This window comes from Hyperolius riggenbachi, chromosome 5, assembly GCF_040937935.1.
Source record: "Hyperolius riggenbachi isolate aHypRig1 chromosome 5, aHypRig1.pri, whole genome shotgun sequence".
Classification (NCBI taxonomy): Eukaryota; Metazoa; Chordata; class Amphibia; order Anura; family Hyperoliidae; genus Hyperolius; species Hyperolius riggenbachi.
In genome coordinates, this window is record NC_090650.1 from 399,184,443 (window position 1) to 399,210,759 (window position 26,317).

At 46.5% G+C, this 26,317-nt stretch overlaps 1 protein-coding gene across 4 annotated transcripts in view; it reads left to right on the top strand.

The window, feature by feature from the left end:
• Nucleotides 1-26,317, top strand: part of OXR1 (oxidation resistance 1) — a 546,053-nt gene that overhangs the window by 378,085 nt on the left and 141,651 nt on the right. The window contains exon 1 of one of the 4 annotated variants that reach the window (XM_068237909.1): nucleotides 18,043-18,227. The exons of the other annotated variants lie outside the window; for them this stretch is intronic. Coding sequence (XP_068094010.1) covers nucleotides 18,089-18,227 — 139 coding nt within the window. The 5' untranslated portion in view covers nucleotides 18,043-18,088. Of the gene's footprint in view, nucleotides 1-18,042; nucleotides 18,228-26,317 lie in introns of those variants that run through there. 4 annotated transcript variants of the gene reach the window in all.

A 26,317-nucleotide genomic window follows, 5' to 3' on the forward strand; every position in this document is an offset into this window, starting at 1 on the left:
ATATCACACCTTTATTGGGTTCCAATGGACATCACAAGTAGCGGTATGCAGTGGGGGTTAGGTGAGGCCTGACAGCCGTTTCGCGTGCTAACGCGTCATCAGAGGCACTAACAACAAGATCACTCCTAAGCCACAGTTTAAATAGATCGCTCACACTTACCGGCATTCAGCCCGGAAGCTTCAACCCGCCCTCTCGCCTCGGCGTTCCCCATACACTCCCTCCTCCATAGCCTGACGTCAGGATCACTCTAGCCATTAGGCGAGCCGCGGGTCTCCCTGCCTAGTTCCTCTACGTCGTAGGGCGTCATTGGAGGGAATGCGCATGCGTCCTGCTTCTGGCTCCGGCGTCGGGTTGTTGCTAAGTGATCATTGATCTATAATGTAACAGAACAATGAAATCATTAAAATGCGCCGCTCAGAGAATACTTATCACACTTACACTATATATAACAGTCCTAGGCAGCTCTAGAGAGGTAAAACAGGAGAAGGAGCATGGATGGTATCATACCAAATAACGTGCCCAACCTCACCTCTCCTGTTACAACATATAATAAGGCAAGCAGAAAAGAAGAAAAGGGGAAAGGTTAGTGTTTCGTTAGGAAGCAGTGCAGTTCATTTCTTTCGTTGAGTCCTAAAGGGCCACAAGCATTAGTTATAGAGATGATTCTTGCTTCCTGTTGGAGCAACAATTGCTCTCGATTGCCACCTCTATGTGGCACAGGTACAGTCAAAACTCCACAAAACTTTAGGCTATTGCTGTTGCAATTGTGCATCTCACGTATATGCTTGATTAGGCGACCAGCTCCCACACCAGTCTCAATGGAATGGACATGCTCCTGGAAACGTGTGCAAAGCATCCTGGTTGTCTGGCCTATGTAAAATCGTCCACATGGACACATTACTGAATAAACCACATGATTTGATCTACAATGTATAAATTCTTTAATTGGTAGGATCCTGCCACCCAAAGCGACACTCTTCCCCGGTAGGAACTGGCTGCAATGGGTACAATTCCCACATCGGTGGTTACCAAAAAAGCTATCCCATATGGCCAGTTCATTCGCCTTAAAAGAAACAACTCAGATAGAGTGGATTTCATATCTCAAAGTAGAGAATTGGCAGTGAGAATGCACAATAGAGGCTACAACATGAACGAATTGAATATGGCATTTAGACGGGCGGACCAGGCTAGTCGTGACAGCTTAATCCAATCGGGTCTAAATAGAAAGTCCAAGGAGAAAAGGAGGTATAATGCCAGCAAACCCAGCCAGTTTACATGCGTATTTGATTATTCACCTATGGCTGAAAAGATCAAATCAATCATCTATAGACACTGGCAGATTTTAAAGAATGATCCTAAGCTGAATCAAATAGGCCATACACGCCCGACGATCTCCTTTAGGAGGGCACGTACAGTGGGGGACCATGTCACCACAAGCGAGTTTCTCAATGACAGCGGAGGTAACTGGCTGCGGAGATTCATACCGACTGGTAACCACCGATGTGGGAATTGTACCCATTGCAGCCAGTTCCTACCGGGGAAGAGTGTCGCTTTGGGTGGCAGGATCCTACCAATTAAAGAATTTATACATTGTAGATCAAATCATGTGGTTTATTCAGTAATGTGTCCATGTGGACGATTTTACATAGGCCAGACAACCAGGATGCTTTGCACACGTTTCCAGGAGCATGTCCATTCCATTGAGACTGGTGTGGGAGCTGGTCGCCTAATCAAGCATATACGTGAGATGCACAATTGCAACAGCAATAGCCTAAAGTTTTGTGGAGTTTTGACTGTACCTGTGCCACATAGAGGTGGCAATCGAGAGCAATTGTTGCTCCAACAGGAAGCAAGAATCATCTCTATAACTAATGCTTGTGGCCCTTTAGGACTCAACGAAAGAAATGAACTGCACTGCTTCCTAACGAAACACTAACCTTTCCCCTTTTCTTCTTTTCTGCTTGCCTTATTATATGTTGTAACAGGAGAGGTGAGGTTGGGCACGTTATTTGGTATGATACCATCCATGCTCCCTCTCCTGTTTTACCTCTCTAGAGCTGCCTAGGACTGTTATATATAGTGTAAGTGTGATAAGTATTCTCTGAGCGGCGCATTTTAATGATTTCATTGTTCTGTTACATTATAGATCAATGATCACTTAGCAACAACCCGACGCCGGAGCCAGAAGCAGGACGCATGCGCATTCCCTCCAATGACGCCCTACGACGTAGAGGAACTAGGCGGGGAGACCCGCAGCTCGCCTAATGGCTAGAGTGATCCTGACGTCAGGCTATGGAGGAGGGAGAGGGCGGGTTGAAGCTTCCGGGCTGAATGCCGGTAAGTGTGAGCGATCTATTTAAACTGTGGCTTAGGAGTGATCTTGTTGTTAGTGCCTCTGATGACGCGTTAGCACGCGAAACGGCTGTCAGGCCTCACCTAACCCCCACTGCATACCGCTACTTGTGATGTCCATTGGAACCCAATAAAGGTGTGGTATAGGTACGGTGCCTCTCTCTCTTCTCCTTTGGAACACCACTAAAGGTCTGGCTGAAAGTATTTGACAGTGTCATCACCCCAATCCTAGTGTATGGAAGTGAAGTATGGGGCCCCACCACTTACCCAGACCAATCAAAATGGGAATCCAGCCGAACAGAAATATTCCACCTGGAGTTCTTCAAACACCTTCTCCATGTCCATCGAAGTACCTCAAACAATGCCTGATGAGCTGAGCTAGGTAGAGTCCCATTACTTCTTGAGATACAGAAGAAAGTGTTGTTCTTCAGGGCCCACCTACAGAGCAGCAGCCCTGACTCAACCCACTACAAAGCCATGTTGCACAATGAAGACCAAGAAAAGCCATGTGCACTGAAAGTAGTGGTCAGCTGTATACTCCCTCCAACCTCCGATCCACAGGTTATAACAAGAGTCCAGATAAAACTCACCACAGCCAAAAGCAAAGAAGACTATGTGGAAAAATGAAGGAGTGAAATAAAACAGTCACAAAAGCTAACCATATACCAGTCTCTACAGAGAGAATATAAAATGGCCCCATACCTGGAAAAGCTCCAAAACTCTCAAGACAGTGCTCACAACCTCGAAATAGAGTCTGGGAGACACAGACAGATGTACAAACCCAGGGAGGAGAGACTATGCCAACACTGTGAGCAGAAGACCCTTGAGGATGAAAGCCACTTCCTTCTGCACTGCCCCAAATATACTGCAACAAGGGACACTTACTTTAAGAAATTGATGGAACTATTCCCAGACTTTCTCACATCAGAAAATGAACTGGGAGAAGAGGAATCCACAGTGACAATCGCTGCACACTATGTCACAGCATGCCACAGACTGAGAGGAGCATAACGGAACTGTAAACCTAAAAATGTCCACAGACTGCTTAGCCATTTTCCCCCTACCCCACCCCCTCCCATGTCCCCCTTTTCCCCTTGCTTTGGCAATACCTGTATGAATCTTGGTCATGCCAATAAAGCTATCTTTGATTTGATTTTAACATCCTTGCAGATAAAACATCCTGTAAAGAAAGGGTGCCCTAGCCTTTCTCTGGCCAGAAGGCACTTTTTGTGGGTTTGTTTGTTTTTTGATTGACCTCATGAAGCGGGAAATGCCAGAGAAATGCTCTGTCTGATCCTTCTGTGTGCAATAAAACTCTCAGTAGAGTTGGCTCCTCTGGAGAGGTAAGCCAACTAGACCTCTCCTTTTTAAACAGTTTTAATTATGTATTATTTTTGGGTGCCTCTATCTAGCAATTGTTATTGATCACACCAGTTGGGAGGTTGTGTTTTTAGCTTAGTTCCTATCTCTAGGACTTTCCTAATTGCTGGGACTGCGACCTTTGAGGACCTTTGTAAGTCTCAACGGGACGGTAATTCCTTTGTAAGCCTTATTGGTGGTTGCAATTCTTGTGCAACCTGAAATTTGTAAGTGAACCTCTTTATAGATCTTATCCTGGTGTTTTAATATACTGCACTATTGGCTCCTGGTTTTATTCTTCCTTCAGTTTTTTTTAGTTCATGGATTGCCCCGGCCCACCTCTCTCTCGAGATCGGTACAAAGAGAGAATTCTGTAGGCTTTGGGGGGCTGTGGACAGGGCCGATTCTAGACGTTTTGCTGCCCGAGGTAACCTTGTGAGGATGTGCCCCCCACCCGATTTGGAATGATCGCACAGCACCAGACAATTTGCTTTGCTTCATTTAATGTTCTCACATGACATGCTGCAACTCAACACAATAGCACACTGGCTGGCTGTGAGTCTCGGTCTCTCTACATGCTGTTAGTGTAAACACAATACAAAAATGCTTCCCCTGTAATCTCTTCCGCCTGATGCAAATGTTTCACCTTGCTTCATGCGAGAACCGGCCCTAGCTTTGGAAAAAGAAGAACATACTGTAGATTGGCCATGTGACCTGTACAGCGGGATGGATGAAGGTTAGGGTGGTTTTCAGCCTCTCAGCAGTAGAGTTAGGATTCCCTGCAGGGCTTTTAGTGCTGACAAACTTAGGAGAGAAGGCAAGCCGGACAATTCGCCACGAGACTCTCTAATAACAATAAAAGCATTTCCATTAAAGTATGAAAATGGGAAACCACCTGCTGTACTGCGGCCAATTACAAGACAAAATAAATACCAGGAAAATCAATAGGCGCTGCGCTCTTCTGTTACTGGTAACGTCTCAGAAGACTCCCGACATTAAGCGTGGATTAATTAACAAATGCGGAAGGCAGACTGTGAATAAAATGGCCGGAGGGAACTCGCTTCATAATCGTGTTATCAGTAGCTGATGAGTGAGATGCAGCTGCAATTCCACCCCGAATCCGATCTCAGACAGGGGTTGCTACTGACAACAGGGCCATATTACAGGGGTCTCCAGTACTGAGCTCTCCCCACAGAATTGCCTTTACTCTTTTTATCCGTCGTGTTCCCTTTCCCAAAATACAAACTTTTCAGCCTATCACATTATTAGTGGGCGTGTTTATAGATAATGGCAGTTGGAGTTGTCTGTTTTTACTGTTGGCCAGTAGTAAAGGCGATGACCTGCAGGATTAGGGTAGATCAAACAGCATGAATGAATTACACGGTGGATATAAATCATTTCCTAATCTATCTTCTATTTTTTTAGCTTCTTACTTTGCATTGTCTTGACTTATTTTTCCCCCTATCACTATCTTTCATTAAGGTTCCTCTTTAAAGTGAACCTTCAAAACAAGTTCTTACCCTGAAGAGAGGGAAGCCCCAGGATCCTATTGAGGCTTCCACCTCTTGTCGGCAGCCCCTCTCCCAATTGGGGCTGCACAGCTCCACGTCCGTATTAATGGCCGCGCAAGCTCATGCGCAGTAGGAGGGAGCCCGGTGTTACTGCACATGCATGGGCGGGCTCAGCCGGCTATTGCGTGGCCATGAATAAGGAAGAGGAGCTGCATGGCCCCAATCTGATTAGCGACAATGCATTGTCGCTAATCTTTTAGGGGGCCGTGCTCAGTGAAGGTGGACATTAGAATAGAGAGGGAAGCTTCAATAGGATTCAATAGGCTTCCCTCTCTTTAGGTTAGTATCTAATTTTGTTTACTTCGGCTCGGGTACACTTTGTTAGCGGTAACCCTGAGCTGAGCTCGGGGTAAGCCGCGTGGAGGATTTCTCAGGCCCCGCTGGGCCAATTTGCATAATTTTTTTCTTGTTACACGCAGCTAGCACTTTGCTAGCTGTGTGTAACCTCCGATCGCCGCCGCTCCGCGCCGACTCTCCGCTACCCGCCGCGTTAGATGGTGCCCCCCCGAGACCCCATGCGCTGCCTGGCCAATCAGTGCCAGGCAGCGCTGAGGGGTGGATCGGGACTCCCTCTGACGTCACGACGTTGATGACGTCATCGCGCCGGTCGCCATGGCAACAGGGAAAGCCCTATAGGAAAATGCCATTCAGAACGGGATTTCCTGATGGGCCTGATCGCAGGAGGCGATCGGAGGGGGTAGGGGATGCCGCTGCTCAGAGGCTATCATGTAGCTAGCACTAGGCTAGCTACATGATTTAAAAAAAAAATTAAATAGTGCTGCGCTGCCTCCCTGGCGGATTTAATTGACCACCAGGGAGGTTAAGCCTGGATGTACACGGGATCTTTTATTTTTAACCACATGCGTACCCGCAGTCTCTGGACCCACCACTCTCGCCAGTCACGCTGCTCACCCATCGCCGCAGGCCCCTCGCTCTCCCATTGCTATGATGGCAGAGCTCTGTGAGCCAGTGAGGAGCCAATTTCATTAAAAAGGCTCCATACTCTGAGAACAATGTGAGCCAATGCGATTGGCTCACAGTGATCACGCGGTCAGGTACCAATAAAATCGGCTCACAGAGAGGTCAGGAGCGGCGGTAGCAGCGACAGTGGCGGGTCCATGTAAGAACAGTAATTGAAATCTACACCCTGGCAGGAATGAGCAGCCATAAACAGGGTGTAGATTTCAATGATCGGGGTCTAGAATCGGTTAATCCTGCATGGTTTGTGCATCACCATGAGATAAAACAAACAGAGCAAGAACATCTCACACACTGGAAGAAACAAATAGAACACTTACAATAGAGTACAGTGGCACAACAGCACATAACACTGAACTTGTTCATTGACAAAATGTGCAGTGCCATTTCGTGGCTGGGATGGGAAGAGTAGCCCCTCTGAAAGCAGTTCACCATAACACCAGGATGGGAAAAGCAGCACCAGAACATGTAGTCACCATAACACCAGGATGGGAAGAGCAGCACCACAACATGCAGTCACCATAACATCAGGATGGGTAGAGTAGCACCAGTACATACAGTCACCACCACAACACCAGGATCAGTAGAGCAGCAGCAGTAAATGCAGTCACCATAACACCAGGATGGGAAGAGCAGCACCAGAACATGCAGTCACCATAACACCAGGATGGGTAGAGCAGCACCAGTACATACAGTCACCATAACACCAGGATGGGAAGAGCAGCACCAGTACATACAGTCACCATAACACCAGGATGGGAAGAGCAGCACCAGAACATGCAGCCACCATAACACCAGGATGGGAAGAGCAGCACCAGAACATGCAGCCACCATAACACCAGGATGAGTACAGCAGCACCAGTACATGCATTCACCATAACAGCAGGCTGGGAAGAGCAGCACCAGTACATACAGTCACCATAACACCAGGATGGGAAAAGCAGCAGCAGTACATACAGTCACCATAACGCTAGGATGGGAAGACCAGCAGTACATACAGTCACCATAACACCAGGAAGGGAAGAGCAGCACCAGTACATACAGTCACCATAACACCAGGATCGGTAGAGCAGCACCAGTACTTACAGTCACCACAACACCAGGATGGGAAGAGCAGCAGCAGTACATACAGTCACCATAACACCAGGATGAGTAGAGCAGCACCAGTACATGCAGTCACCATAACACCAGGATGGGAAGACCAGCAGTACATACAGTCACCATAACACCAGGATGGGAAGAGCAGCAGCAGTACATACAGTCACCATAACACCAGGATGGGAAGAGCAGCACCAGTACATACAGTCACCATAACACCAGGATCGGTAGAGCAGCACCAGTACATACAGTCACCATTACACCAGGATGGGAAGAGCAGCAGCAGTACATACAGTCACCATAACACCAGGATGAGTAGAGCAGCAGCAGTACATGCAGTCACCATAACACCAGGATGGGAAGAGCAGCAGCAGTACATGCATAGACCATAACACTAGGCTGGGAAGAGCAGCACCAATACATACAGTGACCCAGGGCCGGCCTTAGGTTTCACAGCGCCCTGAGCGAAACCTGAATTCTGTGCCCCCCCCCCCCTTCATCCTCTCTCCGCATGCGTGCACGCACGCGCACACACAGGCCCATATGCAATTCACCTTTACTCATGAGATATCGCCTAGGACAGTGGTTCCCAACCTTTTTGACGTTGTGACACAAATGCTCAGATCTCCGTGACACGTCACATATGTATAATAGAAAAAATACTATTCATAACCACGAATGGATGGAAAGAGTGCATTTTCCTGAATACACTTAAAAATTAAGGCTAGAACCTTTCAGGAATATTAATAAAAACAATCAGCGGGACAGTTAGCCCCTAACCCTCCCCCCCCCCCCCCCCCCATTTAGAATGATAGCACAGCAGCACCGACAATTTGCACCACACGTTATATCCGCAGTACGCCCCCCAAAAAAACACCCTCAGACTCGATAAAGGTAGGTAGCCAGGTATAGGTGTCCCAGTATAGGATCTCACCGTCAATATAGGTTCACAAGCATAGGTGTCCCCGGTATAGGAAGTCAGTAGAAGGTCTCCATCCCCCCATAGGTAGCCAGGTGTAGGTACCTAAAGTATAGGTAGCCAGGTGTTGGTGCCCTCAGTAAAGGTTGCCAGCTATAGGTGCCCCCAGTATAGGAAATCAGGTGTAGGTGTCCTCAGTATAGGCAACCAGCTATAGGCGCCCCCTTGGAAGCCGGCGCCCTGAGCGACCGCTCCAGTCGTTCAGGTCAAAGGCTGGCTATGCAGTCACCATAACACCAGGATGGGAAGAGCAGCACCAGTACATGCAGTCACCATAACACCAGGATGAGTACAGCAGCACCAGTACATGCATTCACCATAACAGCAGGCTGGGAAGAGCAGCACCAGTACATACAGTCACCATAACAGCAGGATGGGTAGAGAAGCAGCAGTACATGCAGTCACCATAACACCAGGATGGGTAGAGCAGCAGCAGTACATGCAGTCACCATAACACCAGGATGGGTAGAGAAGCAGCAGTACATACAGTCACCATAACACCAGAATGGGTAGAGCAGCACCAGTACATACAGTCACCATAACATCAGGATAGGAAGAGCAGCAGCAGTACATGCAGTCACCATAACACCATGATGGGAAGAGCAGCAGCAGTACATGCAGTCACCATAACACCAGGATGGGAAGAGCAACAACAGTACATACAGTCACCATAACACCAGGATGGGAAGAGCAGCACCAGTACATACAGTCACCATAACACCATGATGGGAAGAGCAGTATTAGTACATGCAGTCACCATAACACCAGGATGGGAAGAGCAGCAGCAGTACATGCAGTCACCATAACACCAGGATGGGAAGAGCAGTATTAGTACATGCAGTCACCATAACACCAGGATGGGAAGAGCAGTATTAGTACATGCAGTCACCATAACACCAGGATGGGAAGAGCAGCAGCAGTACATGCAGTCACCATAACACCAGGATCAGTAGAGCAGCAGTACTAAACGCAGTCACCATAACACCAGGATGGGAAGAGCCACAATGCTGCCCTCTGCACAATAGTCATACAGACCACCAAGAGAGAGAGAGGAGTGAGTGAGTGTGCGTGTGCAGTTTTTTTCTCCACCCAGGTGGCATGAAAAAGTAGCCGAGTGGGGCAATATGAGAGAATGCAGGGCCGGTGCTTCTGTGTGCAACTCTGCTTACAGCAGCGGAGGAGGTGAGCCGGTGACAGCCGGGTGCTCAAAAAAACTAGCCGGGTGGAGCACCCGGCTAACAGAGCCTGGGGAGAACACTGGTGTGCGTGTGTCTGCGCATGCACGTGTGTGTTAGTTGGGCGCTATACCAGCCAAGGTGTGGAGGGGGTGAGGGGAATGTACATGGGGCATGCATGGTGCTGCTTGTGAAATGTTTCTTGTGTGACATCCAGTTTACATTATTTAATTCCCAATAATGTGATCAGCAGATAAATGATGTAATGTGATCAGCAGATGAATGACATTGATGCTGTTATACTTTCACAGGATCCGGATAACATTATTTCTGTAATGTGCAGAGTAAATGCTATCCGTAATTATATGTTGTTCCAAGTTATCTGAAATCAGAGGCGTGACAAATGAACGGAGCCAATAGGATTTATGTATGAAAGCCTCCATTGTTCTGTCTCAGTTTACTCGACCAGTGAACAAATATACTTATGTTAAGATTATCACGAGAGCGGAGTCTGACTTCTATGTAGGCTGTGCTAAGCTGTAAGGCTGTGCTAAGCTGTAAGGCTGACTGCTGCATTTCGTCGCCAGACCTGCTTGTCCCACACACATCAGATGGCTGCCTGATCTGGACTCAAAGGGTCATGATTTTCTTTTGGCCACCCACAGACACTATTGGCAAAGTATATCCACTAGGCATGCTGAAAAATGCTGGCTGGTTGCCATTGTCTACCCCTAACAAGCAACATCTCCCTTCTCTCGTTACAGCGCAAAATGGCGCTGGAAATTTGGGCATACCATGCGCCACCATAGGCCATAATGTGAATTACAATTGCACAATAGCTGGAAGCTGAATTACATCTTACCCCTGAGTCCATGGTGGCCTGGAGGGGGAATAGTTATTAACGCCGCAGGAGCAGGGTGAGACTTTTTTCGGCTTCACCGTTTTTGCATGTATGCCCCTTCTCTGTCCATCAGTGCAGGCGAGCCAATGGCTATGTACACAGGTCAAATGACAGTTTCCCACAAGTATCAGGCCTTGATCCCTCGGGAGACAGTTTAGGGACGAAATCTATACAGATGCGTTGATAGCCTAGAGGCTAGCGTTACTGTGGAGTGGGGATGAGGGATGTCGTGCGTCTTCCAGCGGGCAGAATACGCTTGGGAGTTGCTCTGTTGTCAGATGTTGGTAAAGATTTGGCAAGCCGGATGTTTAGGCGATGCCAGGGGCTACCTGCATACATGCTAGATTTATTCCAAGGCGCTCTTTACTGGGTGTACATATTGCAGTTGCACTGCTTGATTTGGCCACTGGGTGGTGCTGCTAGTAGTAAAATATCAGTAATTTATATTACCGATATTTTACTTTGCACTACCTGGCACTCAACCCTCCCCCTCCTAGTGCCTAACACTACCCCTTATTGGCAGTATCAACACAATTACTTTAAACTGCTGTATAGTAGAGCAACCGCAACATGTCACTGGCTGTAGAATGATGTGAAGATCTCTATGGTATTGTGATTTCCTGTATTCATTCTGTAGTTCTAAGGGTGGTGGTGGATGATTATTTTGTGTGTAAGAAGCCTTAAAGCGGACCTGAATTTCCTCTCTGCTCTAAAAGATAATCAACAGCACAATAACCTTTAAAGAAAAACATTTCTTTGTTACAACTGATACAAATCCTGCAATGAATCTGCAATGTGTCTAATTCCTGCTTTCATGGAAGCAGATATAGGGTTAATATCCTGTTTACAAATTAGCTGCTCTGTCAGTTCAGGTCCACTTTAAAGGAAAGGCAGCCTACATGAGTATAAGAATGTTTGTGAGGAAGAATTAATCTTAATAAATAATCTATTAATCCCTCATTTTTGGGGACTCCGAGCCGCTAACCGTCCAGCTTGGAGAGAACAGCAGAGACAAGATGGAGTTCATGCGCAAAACAGTAACAATTGTGGCCTAAAATACACTGTACTGCCAGAACATCACTGTCATACCGCGAGTATCCCAGGAGATGTCCCACCCGTCCCCCAATTACTTCCAATCTGTCACAGAGATGTCATTGCTGCAGGGGACATCGGATAAGCGGAAGGGAAATGCATGAATATAAGAGCCGGCATCGATGCTTGTCTTATACTGATCCGGACAATATTCCTGCTCCAAGGAGCCCGAAAGAAAAGGTGGGGGGGGGGGGGACAAAAAACACAGGAATTAAAATGTATTACTAAATATCCATGAAACACAGAGAAGCTTTTTTTCCATCTCTGTTTTTAATATTAGCCATTTTAAAAAACAATTGGAGCTTTTTTACTTCTGCAAAAGCTGTATGACATCACTTCCAGCTATTTATAAAGTAGTGATAAATAGGAGAATGTGGACAGTATCACTGCTCTCCTATCCTCACTGTGTTATCCCTGCAGCGGCTGTGTAACATAACTTCCAGCTATTTATAAAGCAGTGATAAATAGGAGAAAGTGGACAGCATCATTACTCTCCTATCCTCACTGCAGTATCCCTGCAGCTGTTGTGTGACATCACTTCCAGCTATTTATAAAGCAGTGATAAATAGGAGAATGTGGACAGTATCACTGCTCTCCTATCCTCACTGCATTATCCCTGCAGCTGTTGTGTGACATCACTTCCAGCTATTTATAAAGCAGTGATAAATAGGAGAAAGTGGACAGCATCACTGCTCTCCTTTCCTCACTGCATTATCCCTGAAGCTGCTGTGTGACATCACTTCCAGCTATTTATAAAGCAGTGATAAATGAAGGTGAACAGTATCACCGCTCTCCTTTCCTCACTGTGTTATCCCTGCAGCTGCTGTGTGACATCACTTCCAGCTATTTATAAAGCAGTGATAAATGAAGGTGAACAACATCACTGCTCTCCTTTCCTCACTGCATTATCCCCGAAGCTGCTGTGTGACATCACTTCCAGCTATTTATAAAGCAGTGATAAATGAAGGTGAACAGCATCACTGCTCTCCTATCCTCACTGCATTATCCCTGCAGCTGCTGTGTAACATCACTTCCAGCTATTTATAAAGCAGTGATAAATAGGAGAATGTGGACAGTATCACTGCTCTCCTTTCCTCACTGCATTATCCCAGCAGCTGCTGTGTGACATCACTTCTGGCTATTTATAAAGCAGTGATAAATAGGAGAATGTGGACAGTATCACTGCTCTCCTATCCTCACTGCATTATCCCTGCAGCTGTTGTGTGACATCACTTTCAGCTATTTATAAAGCAGTGATAAATAGGAGAATGTGGACAGTATCACTGCTCTCCTTTCCTCACTGCATTATCCCAGCAGCTGCTGTGTGACATCACTTCTGGCTATTTATAAAGCAGTGATAAATAGGAGAATGTGGACAGTATCACTGCTCTCCTATCCTCACTGCATTATCCCTGCAGCTGTTGTGTGACATCACTTTCAGCTATTTATAAAGCAGTGATAAATAGGAGAATGTGGACAGTATCACTGCTCTCCTATCTTCACTGCGTTATCCCTGCAGCTGCTGTGTGACATCACTTCCAGCTATTTATAAAGCAGTGATAAATAGGAGAAAGTGGACAGCATCACAGCTCTCCTACCCTCACGGCGTTATCCCTGCAGCTGCTGTGTGACATCACTTCTGGCTATTTATAAAGCAGTGATAAATAGGAGAATGTGGACAGTATCACTGCTCTCCTATCCTCACTGCGTTATCCCTGCAGCTGCTGTGTAACATCACTTCTGGCTATTTATAAAGCAGTGATAAATAGGAGAATGTGGACAGTATCACTGCTCTCCTATCTTCACTGCGTTATCCCTGCAGCTGCTGTGTGACATCACTTCCAGCTATTTATAAAGGCTGGTACACACAATGCTATTTCCCGCCAGATTGACAGGTTGAATCGATAATTTCTGGTATGTCCGGTCTGCTCGCAGTCGAGAGGGATTTTCTGATCACTTCTACAAGTCCCGCGGCAAGAGGGGGAGGGGCGAGCACAGTGGAAGTTAGCCAATACTCTGCCAAGTTGCTCCGCCAGGTGGATCGCTTGCAGAACAGCGGTGCGGAGCTACTGTACACATGCCTGACTATCACCTGAGGCGGTCATTATCGGTCGCCTCAGCTGACTCTAGTTATGCGTGTGTGCGTAGCTGAAGAAAATATGTAGAATTCTACTGTAATATCCTCACTACATTATCTCTGCAGCTGCTGTGTGACATAATTATTGTTTTATAAGGCGCCAACGTATTCCGTGGCGCTGTACAAAGTAAGAAACAAACACATGGTACAAAATAATACAGACAATGGTATACTATACACCAATATACGAGATGCAGAGTTTGTACAAAATACAGAATTGGTAATTACAGTGACAAAATCAATATGAATAAAGATGTAACAAATTCCGAGACACAAAAAGGTGAGAGAACCCTGCCCTTACAATCTAAAGGAATACGGGTTGGGGGGGGGGGGGGGGAGGACACAAGAGGTGGGCTAGTATACAATATTCATACCTGGAGGCAGTGTGGTTTAGGTTGTCTAGTAGGAGTACAACTTGGCCAGAGGTCAAAGGGGGAATGGCCCGCGGTAGAGTCTATGCTTGTAAGAAAAAGTGAGTTTTGAGGACACGTTTACCGATATCAAATGTTGGAGAGTGACGGATGTGCTGTGGTAGGGCATTCCAGAGGAGGGGTGACTCGTGCGAAATCTTGTATATGTGAGTGCGAGGAGGTAATTCTAAAGGAGGACAAAAGAAGGTTATGTGAGATTGCAGTTGGGGTGGTATCTGGAAACTAGTTTGGAGATGTACAGAGGAGAGAGATTGTAGAGAGCTTTGTAGGTTAGGAATAAGGGCTCATTAACCTCTTCTGGACCATAGGCTTACACCCCACTAGTGACCAGGCTATTTTTTACAATTTAGGCCACTGCTTGCTTTGTAAACACGCGAGCACAGCATAGATTGGATTTCAGCAGCTTCTCCCTTCTCAGCCTTGTATCACACTGAACTGCCCTCGGCCAATCAAAGAGGAGCAGGAATGTGGGAGGGGAGATAACAAGTTTCCCTCTACCCGGCAATGTACCAAATAGAGCCAGGCTGACTGAGATGATTTATTACAGCAGAAACATTTATGATTGTATTGGAATTCTTGCAACACAGAGTCAGGTTATAGACTGCATAATAAACACAGAGCAGTGGGTAAATGTAAATTGATTTTAAGGCTGACAATTCTGCTTTAAATAATGTGTATGGAGTTTAGTACTTCTCTCCTATCCTCACTGCATTATTTCAGTAGTATAATCAGTTTTTACATGGTACTAAACAGAGCATACAAATACATATACCAGAAGCAAATGCCAAAAGATGTGTGGTGAAGAGGGGTGTATGTACACAATTCTGCTGATCACCTCTTTATACTGTTTGTGTTAGATTAATTTGTCACTTTGCTTTGGCTGTAAGCGTTTGTCTTCACAGTCGTGAATGACGGATGTAGGCAATGGTGAGTTTAGCACAGGTTTTCTCTCTGAGTATCTACTTGAGACCCGCACAGGAAATCTGTGGTGGCCTAAATATAAACATTTCTGCTGAATCTGTTAGCCACATACAGCTCTGACCACCTCCTGTTTATAGTTCTCTGTATCTCGCACTCTGGATAATGGGGGGAATCCTGCATGTCTGCATACATGGCCCGGGGCACAATAGAGGCTTGGGGTACTCGAGTAGCATGTGCAGAGCCTGCAGGGAAACTCTGCTATGAATAAATGTAAGGAATCCATGACCATGCTTTGAGGTCATATGCAAATAAGTCGGGTGATGTTTTGGCTATTTTCAGTATTTCTCATACCCAATCCAAAGTTCCTGTTCACTTAAAGGGTGCCTACATTGCTTTGAATGTAATTATATAGTGCTGTTCTTTGTAGTTCAAAGAGTACTTCCAGTATAAAATAAAGAGCCTGTCATATCTGTCTTAAAGGACATGTGACATGATGAGATAGACATGTGAATGTACAGTGCCAAGCACACACATAACTATGCTGTGTTCCTTTTTTTCTTTCTCTACCTGAAAAAGTTAAACATCAGGTATGCAGGTGACAGTTTCTGTCTGGGTCAGGACTGGGTCAGACTATAGCATAACCCTCACTGATAAGTAATTACAGCCACTTTCCTGTCATTAAATGGCTTCTGAGAGCAGGAAAGAAATAAAAAGGGTCAATAATTCTTAGATTTGATCTCTGGCATACTTCAATGAAGAAGTCATTGAGCAGAGATAATAAAACAGTAAAAACTTTAAAACTAGTTTTAAATATAAAACTGTGGGATATCTAAAAAAAAAGTCATTTTTTGGGAGAAGGAGGATAGATACAATTGTTTTTTGCATCAGTTTATTTTCACCTCGGTGGTCCTTTAAAGAATGCATGAACCGAAATGATATTGTGCAGATTTATTTACCTGGGGCTTCCTCCAGGCCCTAGAAGTCTCTGTGTCCCTCGCCACTGTTCCGCCGTCAGCCACTATTCTGGGGTCCCCTCTGTAGTGACTGGCGACCTGGCTGAGTCGGCAACTTCTGCACATGTGTGCTGCTCACACTTACAGCGACGGGAGAGTTCTGCACAGACCCTCCATAAGGTCATTACGCATCTAGAGATTGGGCGGCTGATCGACCATCTGATTCAATAATAATCGAATCGGATGAAAAGCGGTGCTGCCACAAGCATGACCGATCAATGATTGGACTAATTTTGGTCTGAAATTAGTCGAATGTATCAATTAGAAATGCTGGAGAATCTTGGGCCGACTTGGTCGATCAGGTGCGCGGCCGTAACAGCAGCAATCGATGAACGCAATGGAACCCTGGCCGCTGTCCCCCTAAATGTTAGATGTGCCCGTGCATGTAAATGCTTTACCTGTCTGATGCACCCGAGTTTCCGCCTTACTTCCTTATTCACATCCCAAGTGACTACCGGTGTAATGAAAAACATTGCAACCTGTAATATTTTGCAACTTGAATGGACTGTGCTTAACGGCGCATGCGCACCTTCTTTCACATTTCCCAGCTGTCATTATTTGCAACTGCTGGTGTTTAGTTCCCTCCAGGGAGGTTATTAGTTGCCCCCCAAGATGTGTGTGGGGAAGAGGGTATTACTTCCCTACAGGGGGGGCTATTAGTTGCCCACCAGGGGGGTTCTTTATTCCTTCCAGGGGGGGTTATTAGTTGCCCAGTAGAGGAGGGTTCTGTGTGAGAATAGGGTTAGGTATAGGAGGGTTCTGTGTGAGAATAGGGTTAGGTTGGGTTGCATTTTCTGATACAAATGCATTGAAAACAATGGTTAGGTTGCACTTTCTGATAGCTATAAGTATAAATTATTGCAACCAGTTGCAAAATATTATAAAATTGCAAAAATGTTACCACAACGGCATGTCCTACAATGCCAGCAGCCACATGGGACACCAATGCAGACTACAATGGACAATTGGAGGCAGCATAAAGCAAAAGGTAAAGTATTTACTGTACATGCAGAAGAAGGGGTTGGCATCTACATTTGGGGGAATGGCAACCAGGGCGGCCTCACAGGCTGATGCCGGGCAAACACGGCCGTGCATGCGCCGGGGCGTCACCGCTCGTATCGATCCCCGCTCGTCCCCGCGGGCATCCCTTATCAGCCGCTCGATTCCCCGCATTGTCCGCCCGCGGGGATCGAGCGGGAATCTATCTGGCAGGTCATCGGACCTGTTGGATATTATCAATCGAGCCATCAGCGGCTCGATTGATAAAAAAAAAAACGAACCGTCAATGCTTAGCATTACAGATTTCATGCTGAAATCGATAGGGGAATTGGTCTGCAGTTTATTGCATAGTACACACTAAATAATTTTCTGTAAGATTTTCTGTTAGATTTACCTGCCAGATAGATAATAATAATCATCTATCTGCCTAGCAATTAGGCATTGTTCTACTCAGCAGGAGATAACCAGAAGACAATGCACCAGAGATAATGACCAGGCTATACCAGTACTTTACAGAAAATAATCCAATTACAGAAAATCTAGCAGAAAAATCTAACAGAAAATTGTATGGTGTGTACGGGCAGCCAACACATCTCTCTCCAGATCTGATCACAGTGAGATCTGTTTCTTGGCACATCTGCGCACACTCCTCCACACACTCCCTTGTCATGACACGAGGGAAGGAAGATCAGAGAGACGGGCGGCTGTCACAACACACACACAACGCCTCAGGCAGGGCGGAAAGTACTCCTCTCAGTTGGAATGGATAGGCGGGCCCGGTTGTGGGCGGGGTGAATAGGACTTTCTCCGAAAATGGGCGGAGTCGTAATTTGTTTTCGGTCAACATGGTGGGCGGGACCCGCAGGTCTGACAGGCAGAAGTGGGCGGTGCACAAAACTTTGTGCAATGATAATCTGCGGTGTGGGAGGAGCCGACGTTAGTTCCTCTGAGAGGTAGGCGTGGCTGGTAAAACTTTGGTTGTCCCGTGCCGGGGGCGTGGCCGGTAGAAGTTTCTGTGTCTGTGGGCGGGGCATGCAGGAGTTTGCTGTCAGTGTGGGGAATACGGAGGAGTTGTGCCCTGATGGAGGCGGCGGGGGGCGGCCACTCATCGCGGGGTTCCCGGCTGTACGCTGGGCTCCGGGAGGTGTTCTTCTTGGATTACCTGAAGGAGGGAGAGCGCCAGAAGGTCCTGGAGCTGCAGCCCACCTCTGGGAGAGCAGGTGAGGGTCTGGCGAGCCGCCCCCCGCTGGGGTCCCGTCTGCTGTCACTCGGGGGTGATGGGATAGTTGCATGAGGTTAGGTGGCTCTCCCATGTGCTGCCCACACTGTGGTCTCCTTGTGGTGGATGATGTGATTGTCCTCCCATGTTCTGGCTGGGTTGGGGGTCTCTTAATTAAGTGTGGAATGAAATGGTGGGTCTGGCATGTGGGTGCCATATGGAGATCTGAGATCAGCTGGGTGCTGGGGGTGTTTGGACTGGGGATTGTTGTTAGCTAGTAGTTCTCATGTATGGTGCTTGGATTGGGGTGGTCTGGTTGATGGATTGTGTGTGTATAGCAGTAGTAGTGGTGGTTGTGTTAGGTGGATGTTCCATGTGGTCCCATATTGAGATTATCTGGGTGTTGCAAGAGAGAGGGGTTGTTAGCTAGTTCTCCTATGTGGTGCCTGGGCTGGAGTTGTCTGCATGCTGGATTGTGTGTGTAGTAGTGGGGGTTGGGGTGTAAAACCCCATCTACACCATACAATTTTTTTTGTGATTTGATTCAATCCGATAAGGCCGATCGGGATTCGATTTGATTCATTTTGTCATTGTTCTGCAATGGCAAAATGAATCGAATCCCGGTCGGACATGTCGGATTGAATCGTATCGCACAAAAAATTGTATGGTGTAGATGGGGCTTAAGTGTTTGGTGGGTGGTCCATCTGGTCTCATATTTAGCTCTTCAGGGTGTTGGAGCAGAGAGGGGTCGTTAGCGAATTCTACGTGGTGCATGGATTGAGGTCATCTGGTTGCTGGATTGTGTGTAGTGGTGAGGGAGGTGGTGGTGTTTGGTGAGTATTCCATGTGGTCCAGTATTGAGGTTTTTTGCTTAGTGATGGTGGGGACTAGTAGCGGTATACCTGAATGTTGGAGGAGAGAGGGCGTGTTGGTTGATGGGTTATGTGTGTAGCGGCATTAGGTGGGTGTGCCACTTAGTTCCATATTGTGGTATTTTGGTTTCTGATGGTTGGACGGCTTTCTCTTGGACTGCTAGGCTTCAGATATGTTGAAGTAAACTACACTTACACTATTCGGCCAATCACAATACTTCATGCTGTAGAGGGTGTTGTGATTGGAGAACTGATCACTATGAGGTTTCCTGCTGGGTCCCCTAATCTAGACTAGCACTTGCTTTTTTGCTGGTTTGTGTTTGGTGGTGTGGGAGGAGTAGGTGGTGGTGTTAGATGGGTATTACCTATTGAGGTCTTTCTAATTAAAGCATCTTCTACAGCACAAAGTTTTTTGTTATTTACCGAATAGTGTGGAACCCACTAGAGTACTTTTTTGAGTGTTTAGTGATCGCTTTAAATCGCTAGCGATTTTCCTAAACGCTCTGCCACTGTAAATAAATGTAACCGATTCCACAGTAGCGATTAGCAAAATCGCAATCGCAGGACATACAGCATTGAAGTGCTGGCAAATCGCTTATGAAAAGCTACACATATTGGTTTGTGTTTGTTTGATTTTAAAATACTGTTAACTGTAAAAAAAATTATAGTAATTTGAAAATCTCTACACATTTTCTAGCAGAAAGCTTACACTCTCTACCAAAACCCCCGGAAAACATTTATGAAATTGCTTACAAAACGCTGCGATAGCGATTTGCGACTTGTAGTGGGGCCTAAAGCATCATAGCCTTAGGGAGGAATAATTTGGGATGGCAGAGCGATCACTTCCCTCTTTCATTCCTCCCCCACTTCCTTCTACAACCCCCCCCCCCCCCATGCCCAGGTAATTAAAGGGGAAGTAGCTATGACTTGGTGCAGTATTTTCCACTGTTAAGCAATAGCTTTAACTCCTTTTTTTTTTTTTTTTTTTTTTTTTGCAGCAGCAGCAATTTTTATTCATAATTTACAATAATATATAAGGCTTAGTTATAAATGTGTATGAACATCCCTAAATCCTTGTTTAGGCTGGTACACACAAAGACTGGGATCGCAGACCCAATTTGATTGCGATTTTCATTACTTTCAAAACGCGTGTTTCGAGGCGGTAATTGGGTAATTAGCGGGGTTTAAAGGAATTGTATTAAGTTTAACTTACCTGGGGCTTCTGTCAGTCCCCTGCAGCCGCCCTGTTCCTGCGCCGTCTCTGAACGATCCTCCGGTTCCCCTGCGTGGGTGGCGGGGGGGGAGGGTATGGGGTGGACACCAGACCAGAGGATCGTTCAGAGATGGCGTGGGCACAGGTGTCTGGAAGAAGCCCCAGGTAAGTGAAAAATTTTTTTTAAACTTATTACAGGTTTTCTTTAAAAAGTGCGCCTGTGGTTCGGTTTCCGGTGGAAGGAAGAAGGCATTATTATTATTATAGATTTATTTAGCACCAACATATTCTGTGGGGCTGTACAAAGTAAGAAACAAACATGGGGTACATAATAATTCAGATAATATAGAATTGGTACAATATACAGTATTGGCAATTATAGTGACAAAAGTAACATGATGAATAAAATGTATAAGAAATTCCAAGACACTAAAGGGCGAGAGAGCCCTGGCCTTACAAGAGATTGTGTAGAAAAAAAAGGAATAGCATGTTTGCTGTGTGATTCTCTTGGACATATTTAACCCAATTACAAACACAGAAAAAAATGCTCCAGTCAGTAGTTTTTTGATTGCGTTAAAGTTGTATCGCACCGCTGCAAAGGACAAAGTGATTAGTGTTAATCACGGTGCCCTTACGATCGGCGAACCACATGCTCTTCAATAAGATAGTTGAAGCACATGCAGTGGGAATGGGTTCCTTGTGCCAGTGTGCCAAAATACACATAATAAAGGGGTCTTGTCCCTCTAGGAACCCTTTACCATTGCAAACAACGTGCATTAATGGGGAAAATACTGTGCAAAACTACCGTGTCCAGCCATCTACACCCTAAATTGTCAGCACGTGACTCAAGTATCTCAGGAGAGGGGAATGGAGCGTCTTATGGCCTGTCCATTATAGTAGACTCCAGCTTTGCTGACCTTTAAAGGGGTTTCTGGGGGGGGGGGTTTGAAAATAAAAACGGACACTTACCTGGGACTTCTACCGGCCCTCTGCAGCTGTAATGTCCCACGCCGTCCTCCAACAATCCGTCATTCCCTGCCATCAGTCCCGATCTGATCCAACTGCGGCTGCGTGCCTGTGGCCGCACATGATTGCTCCTGCACGCGTCATCGGGAGTTTACATCGCAGTACAAGAAAATTTCGGCCTGCGCAATAAGCTCCCGATGACGTGTGCTTGAGCGAGCACTATTCGTCTTGTTAGACGAATATCGGACCAGCGGTGGGGAACTGAGGATCGTAGGAGGATGACGCAGGACATGACAGCCGCAGGGGGCCGGTAGAAGCCCCAGGTAAGTGTCTATTTTTATTTTCAAACCCCCTCCACAGGACCCCGTTGAGTTTGGCAAAAGGAAAAGTCACATACTTACCTTGGTATAGGAAAGGATAGGCGGATCCAGAGGTTTCCTACATCCTCCTCCAAACCATGGCTTCTAGCTGGAACCTGACACTTCCTGTCTGTGTACGAGCACGGCCACAGGACGCCTCGCAGCAGCACAGCGTCGCTTGGTGGAAAAAGTCGAGCCCAAGTGGCTCCAAACTACTGCGCACACACAAGGAGTCCTGCGCAGTGGAGCCACGCTCATTCACGCACAGGAGTGTGCGGCGACGCACTCTCTTCAGCAAGCTGTTGCTGGAGAGTTCCGGGAGCTCCCATCGCTGGAACGGTGAGTTGTAGGGGAGAGCCTCTGCATTATCCTCTACTAAGAGTAAGTACTCCTTTAGGCCACTTTTTTCTCTACAGGTACACTTTGTAAATAAATCATATGAACTCAAACCTGAAAAACCGTTTCTAGTTTGTTAAAACCGTGAAGGAATGTTGTAAAGCCTTTAATAAACACATATCTGGAAGACTGCCAGCTCATAGATTTGTATCCGTGGGTACTTGAGGTGTAATTACACACAGTAGGGGATACTTGCCGAATACTGCCTTTCACAAAGGGGTACTCGCAGTCATAATGGTTGAAGAACACCTGCCTATACTAACATTTTAAAGTAGGCTTTGGTTAAATGTCGTTTACACTTCAAGCAATTAAAAAAAAATGTAAACAAGGCTCACTAGAGCGCTTTTTTGAGCATTTAGGGATCACTATAAAGGCTCATACACACGTCGGATTTCCGCGAACGACGGGTCGTTTGAACGTCCCGTCGTTCCGTCGTTCGCCCGCTAAATCTGGCGTGTGTACAGACTATCGTTCGCTTGACAAGAGTGAGTTTGAGCGATCCGCGGATCGCTCAAACTCACTCTTGTCAAGCGAACGATAGTCTGTACACACGCCAGATTTAGCGGGCGAACGACGGGACGTTCAAACGACCCGTCGTTCGCGGAAATCCGACGTGTGTATGGGCCTTAAGGCTCCCTGAACGCTGAAAATCCGATTTGCGATTCCGATTCCGCTTATCAAAATCCGATTCTGCTTTTCCCTGTATACTATCAACAGAAAACCGCAGAACAAAACGCAGCATGCGGTAACGATTAAAAATCGGAATCGCATATAAAAAACGATTAAAAATCGGAATCGCATGCAGTGCGCAGAGAGCCTTAATTACTAGCGATGCCCCTAAACGCTCTGCCAATGTAAATGGACGGGACGAATTCCACAGTAGTGATTGTGATTGGCAAAATCCAGGGCTGTGGAGTCGGTCCAAAAATCCACCGACTCCGACTCCTCAGTTTAGGATTCCACCGACTCCGACTCCACGACTCCGACTCCTCTAATTTGCATATTACAATTTTGTTGATTAAAAGTATGTAACATGAAATTCGTCTCTTAACTGCCAACGCTTAGGAATTTTACAAGACAACTGAAGTGAGAAGGATATGTAGACTGCTATATTTATTCCCTTTAGACTAAAACTAGTCCTTGGTAAGAGTACTTGTAAAAGGTACAAACCGGAACAAAGAACATCTATCAGGCCCTAGGCAATGTAAGTGTGGGTACATGTAAGAATGATGTGCAGGTACTCTGCAGGGGAATGAGGAGATTGTAAACAGACAACACCTCTGTGTTCTATGTGCACAGCATTCTCAGTGGATTCCCTGCAGCTCTGTGGGGAGTGCATATGTAGAGTATAGTACTACTGTGTAACAAAGTAAACCTGAGACAGATGAAATTAAAGTTTTATACATACCTGGGGCTTCCTCCAGCCGCCTTCAGGATAATCAGTCCCTCGTTGTCCTCCACCACCTGGATCTTCTGCTATGAGTCCAGGTACTTGAGCCAGTCAGGCGTAGTGCGCATGCACACACTCCGCCGCCAGGAGCATACTACACCTGTGCAGCACTATTGCGCAGGTGCAGAATGTTCCTGGCTGTGGGAGCGGCATGCGGCCGGACAGCGCTGACTGGCTGAATTACCAGGACTCATAGCAGAAGATCCAGGTGGTGGAGGACAACGAGGGACTGATTAGCCTGAAGGGGGCTGGAGGAAGCCCCAGGTATGTATAAAACTTTACTTTTCATCTGTCTCAGTTACCCTTTAATTTGTAGTCACCAAACCAAATTTTAATAACATATCAAATTATTTGATTTCATCAGCAAAGGGGGTGCGTACATTTGCATAAATCAGCATCAATGCAGAATTATTTACATCTCGTTGACCATCTCTATTAGTGACACGGCTACACATCAGGCTTTATTCTTACAGCATAGATGTTATTTAGTATATATAAGAGATTCCTGTGTACACATCATATATACAGTCGCAATCAGATATGTATATCTGACCTTAAAAATACGGGGACTGCTTTATTGAAGCAGCACAAGTAACTAATTTTGATTGGTTTATTTCATTGTTGTGGACTAAGCACAGCTATTACTGTATATATATATACTGTATATATACATTATTTTTAATGACTATTATCTGAGAAATAGAACATTTTATCATATTTTCTATTTTAATTACAGTTACAAATTCATTAGGAGTCGGTGCATTTTTTCCCCGACTCCGACTCCAGGCACCCAAAATTGCCCGACTCCACGACTCCGACTCCACAGCCCTGGCAAAATCGCAGGGCATGCAGCATTTTGAGAGCGTTTGCGCTTCAATGTAAAGTATTGAAACGCTGGCAAATCGCTCATAAATCGCTTCACATAGCAATTTGTGTGGGATTTTACATTACTGCAAACTGTAAAAATAAGTATAATAATTTGAAAGGACCAATCAGAATTATAAATCGCAAATCGCTATCACAATCTCTGGCAAAAAGCTTACACTTTTTAAAATCGCTGCCAAAATTCCCAGAAAACCCTCATGAAATCACGTACAAAACACTAGCGATAGCGATTAGCGACTTGTAGTGGGTTCCAGGCCTAATGGCCCATACTCACAGGCAACTTCTAGGGCCTGTCGCCAGCACACGTGAGCATGTGGGCGACAGGCCGGCGACAGCTCCTCGCCAGGTCCCTCCGCGTACACACGCGGAAGAGGGACCAGCGGCGCGACGGAAGCTGTCGCCGACGTTCCTCCTCCCCCCCGCCGGAACCTCCGTATACTTCAATGGAGGTTGCTGTCGCTAGTCCGCGTACTCATGCGGACTAGCGACAGTTGCGGCTGAGTTGCGGCGGCGACTGTCGCCAGGCGATTGGCCGCGCCAATCGCCCGGCGACATCAGCGATGAGCGACGGTTCGGGGTGCGCGCCCGTGCAACGCCGCACACTCACGGGCGACCTGTCGATGCAACACGCGCACGCCGCGTGTTGCGGCGACATTTGTAGCCCGTGAGTATGGGCCATAACTCCTTTACTCCGAGCTGAAAACTGTTGTCATACAGCTGAGGTAGTTTCTGGTTCCTTCCTCTTTGTGATTGGCCTGTAAATTGAGCACAAGGTTATTGGTCTCACTCCTGTTAAATCAGGCCCTGAGTTTGACCATCTGCTGCCTGTGTTTACTGAAGTTGCTGTGACCCTTCCCTGCAGGGCTATGCAGCCAGGTGAGGTGACAGCTGCCACTCTGTCCTGTGTGCAGAGATCACAGTGTGCAAACACAGGCCCTGCATTCCTTTACATGCTCTATCTGGTAGGACAAACTGCTGAGGCCTGTACTACCCATTCAGCAGTGTATGTACAATACCGCTCCTTTCATCAGCTGCTCCTCTGTGACAGGCCCAGAGATATGCAAATATCTGCTCATGGTGGAATCTGTCACATTACTGTGTGATGTTCCCTCACATGCTGGCCTGTAATGTGGAATCTTCTGTGTCTGTCAGGAAATGCTGCTGCTACTTTGTATCTTTATGTTGCTGCTATCTGGGGATCTCTGTGTTGCAGGATGTGACATTTAGCTACATGTTGGAACATAAATTCCCTCAGGTGTGAGTTGGCAGGCGGCTGGTCTGGGCAACATCCTCCTGTCTGTGGGCTGTGCCACGTAGTCCCAGCTGGGAGGTCTCCCTGGTGGAAGGCATAAAAGGAGATTGTCAACTTGCAGTATTCAAATTAGCTTTTTTCTTAATAAGCCAGCAGGGTCTGACTGCAGCTCCCTCTCCAAAACAGGAATAGCGTTGCCCTTTGCAGACTTGAAAGAGACCGTATACAGACATTATTATTATTAATAAACTTTATAAAAAAACCTATTACGCAATACTTTACACTGGATAAGGGGATACATTACAGCAATAAACGATGGTACAACAATAAACAATGCAGTGTTCTCCCCAGAATTGCTTTTTTCCTGCCGGGTGGCATGAAAAAGTAGCCGGGTGGGGCGCTACGGGGAAATGCAAGGCCAGTGTAGCTTTGCTTACAGCATTGGAGGAGGATGAGGAGGAGAGCCGATGACAGCCGGGTGCTCACCAAAATTAGCCGGATGGAGCACCTGGCCAAAGGAGCCTGGGGAAAACACTGCAGTGGTACATAGATTGCAATGTAGGTGTAATAATTGCTGACGAGTCACTGAGTCTAGTCGGTGTTGGAGAAGAGCACACCGGCAGAAGGGCTCTGCCACACCGTCTTACAACCCAAAGATCCCTGGCTACCTTGAGGGCGGTTTCACACTGCTAACCAGC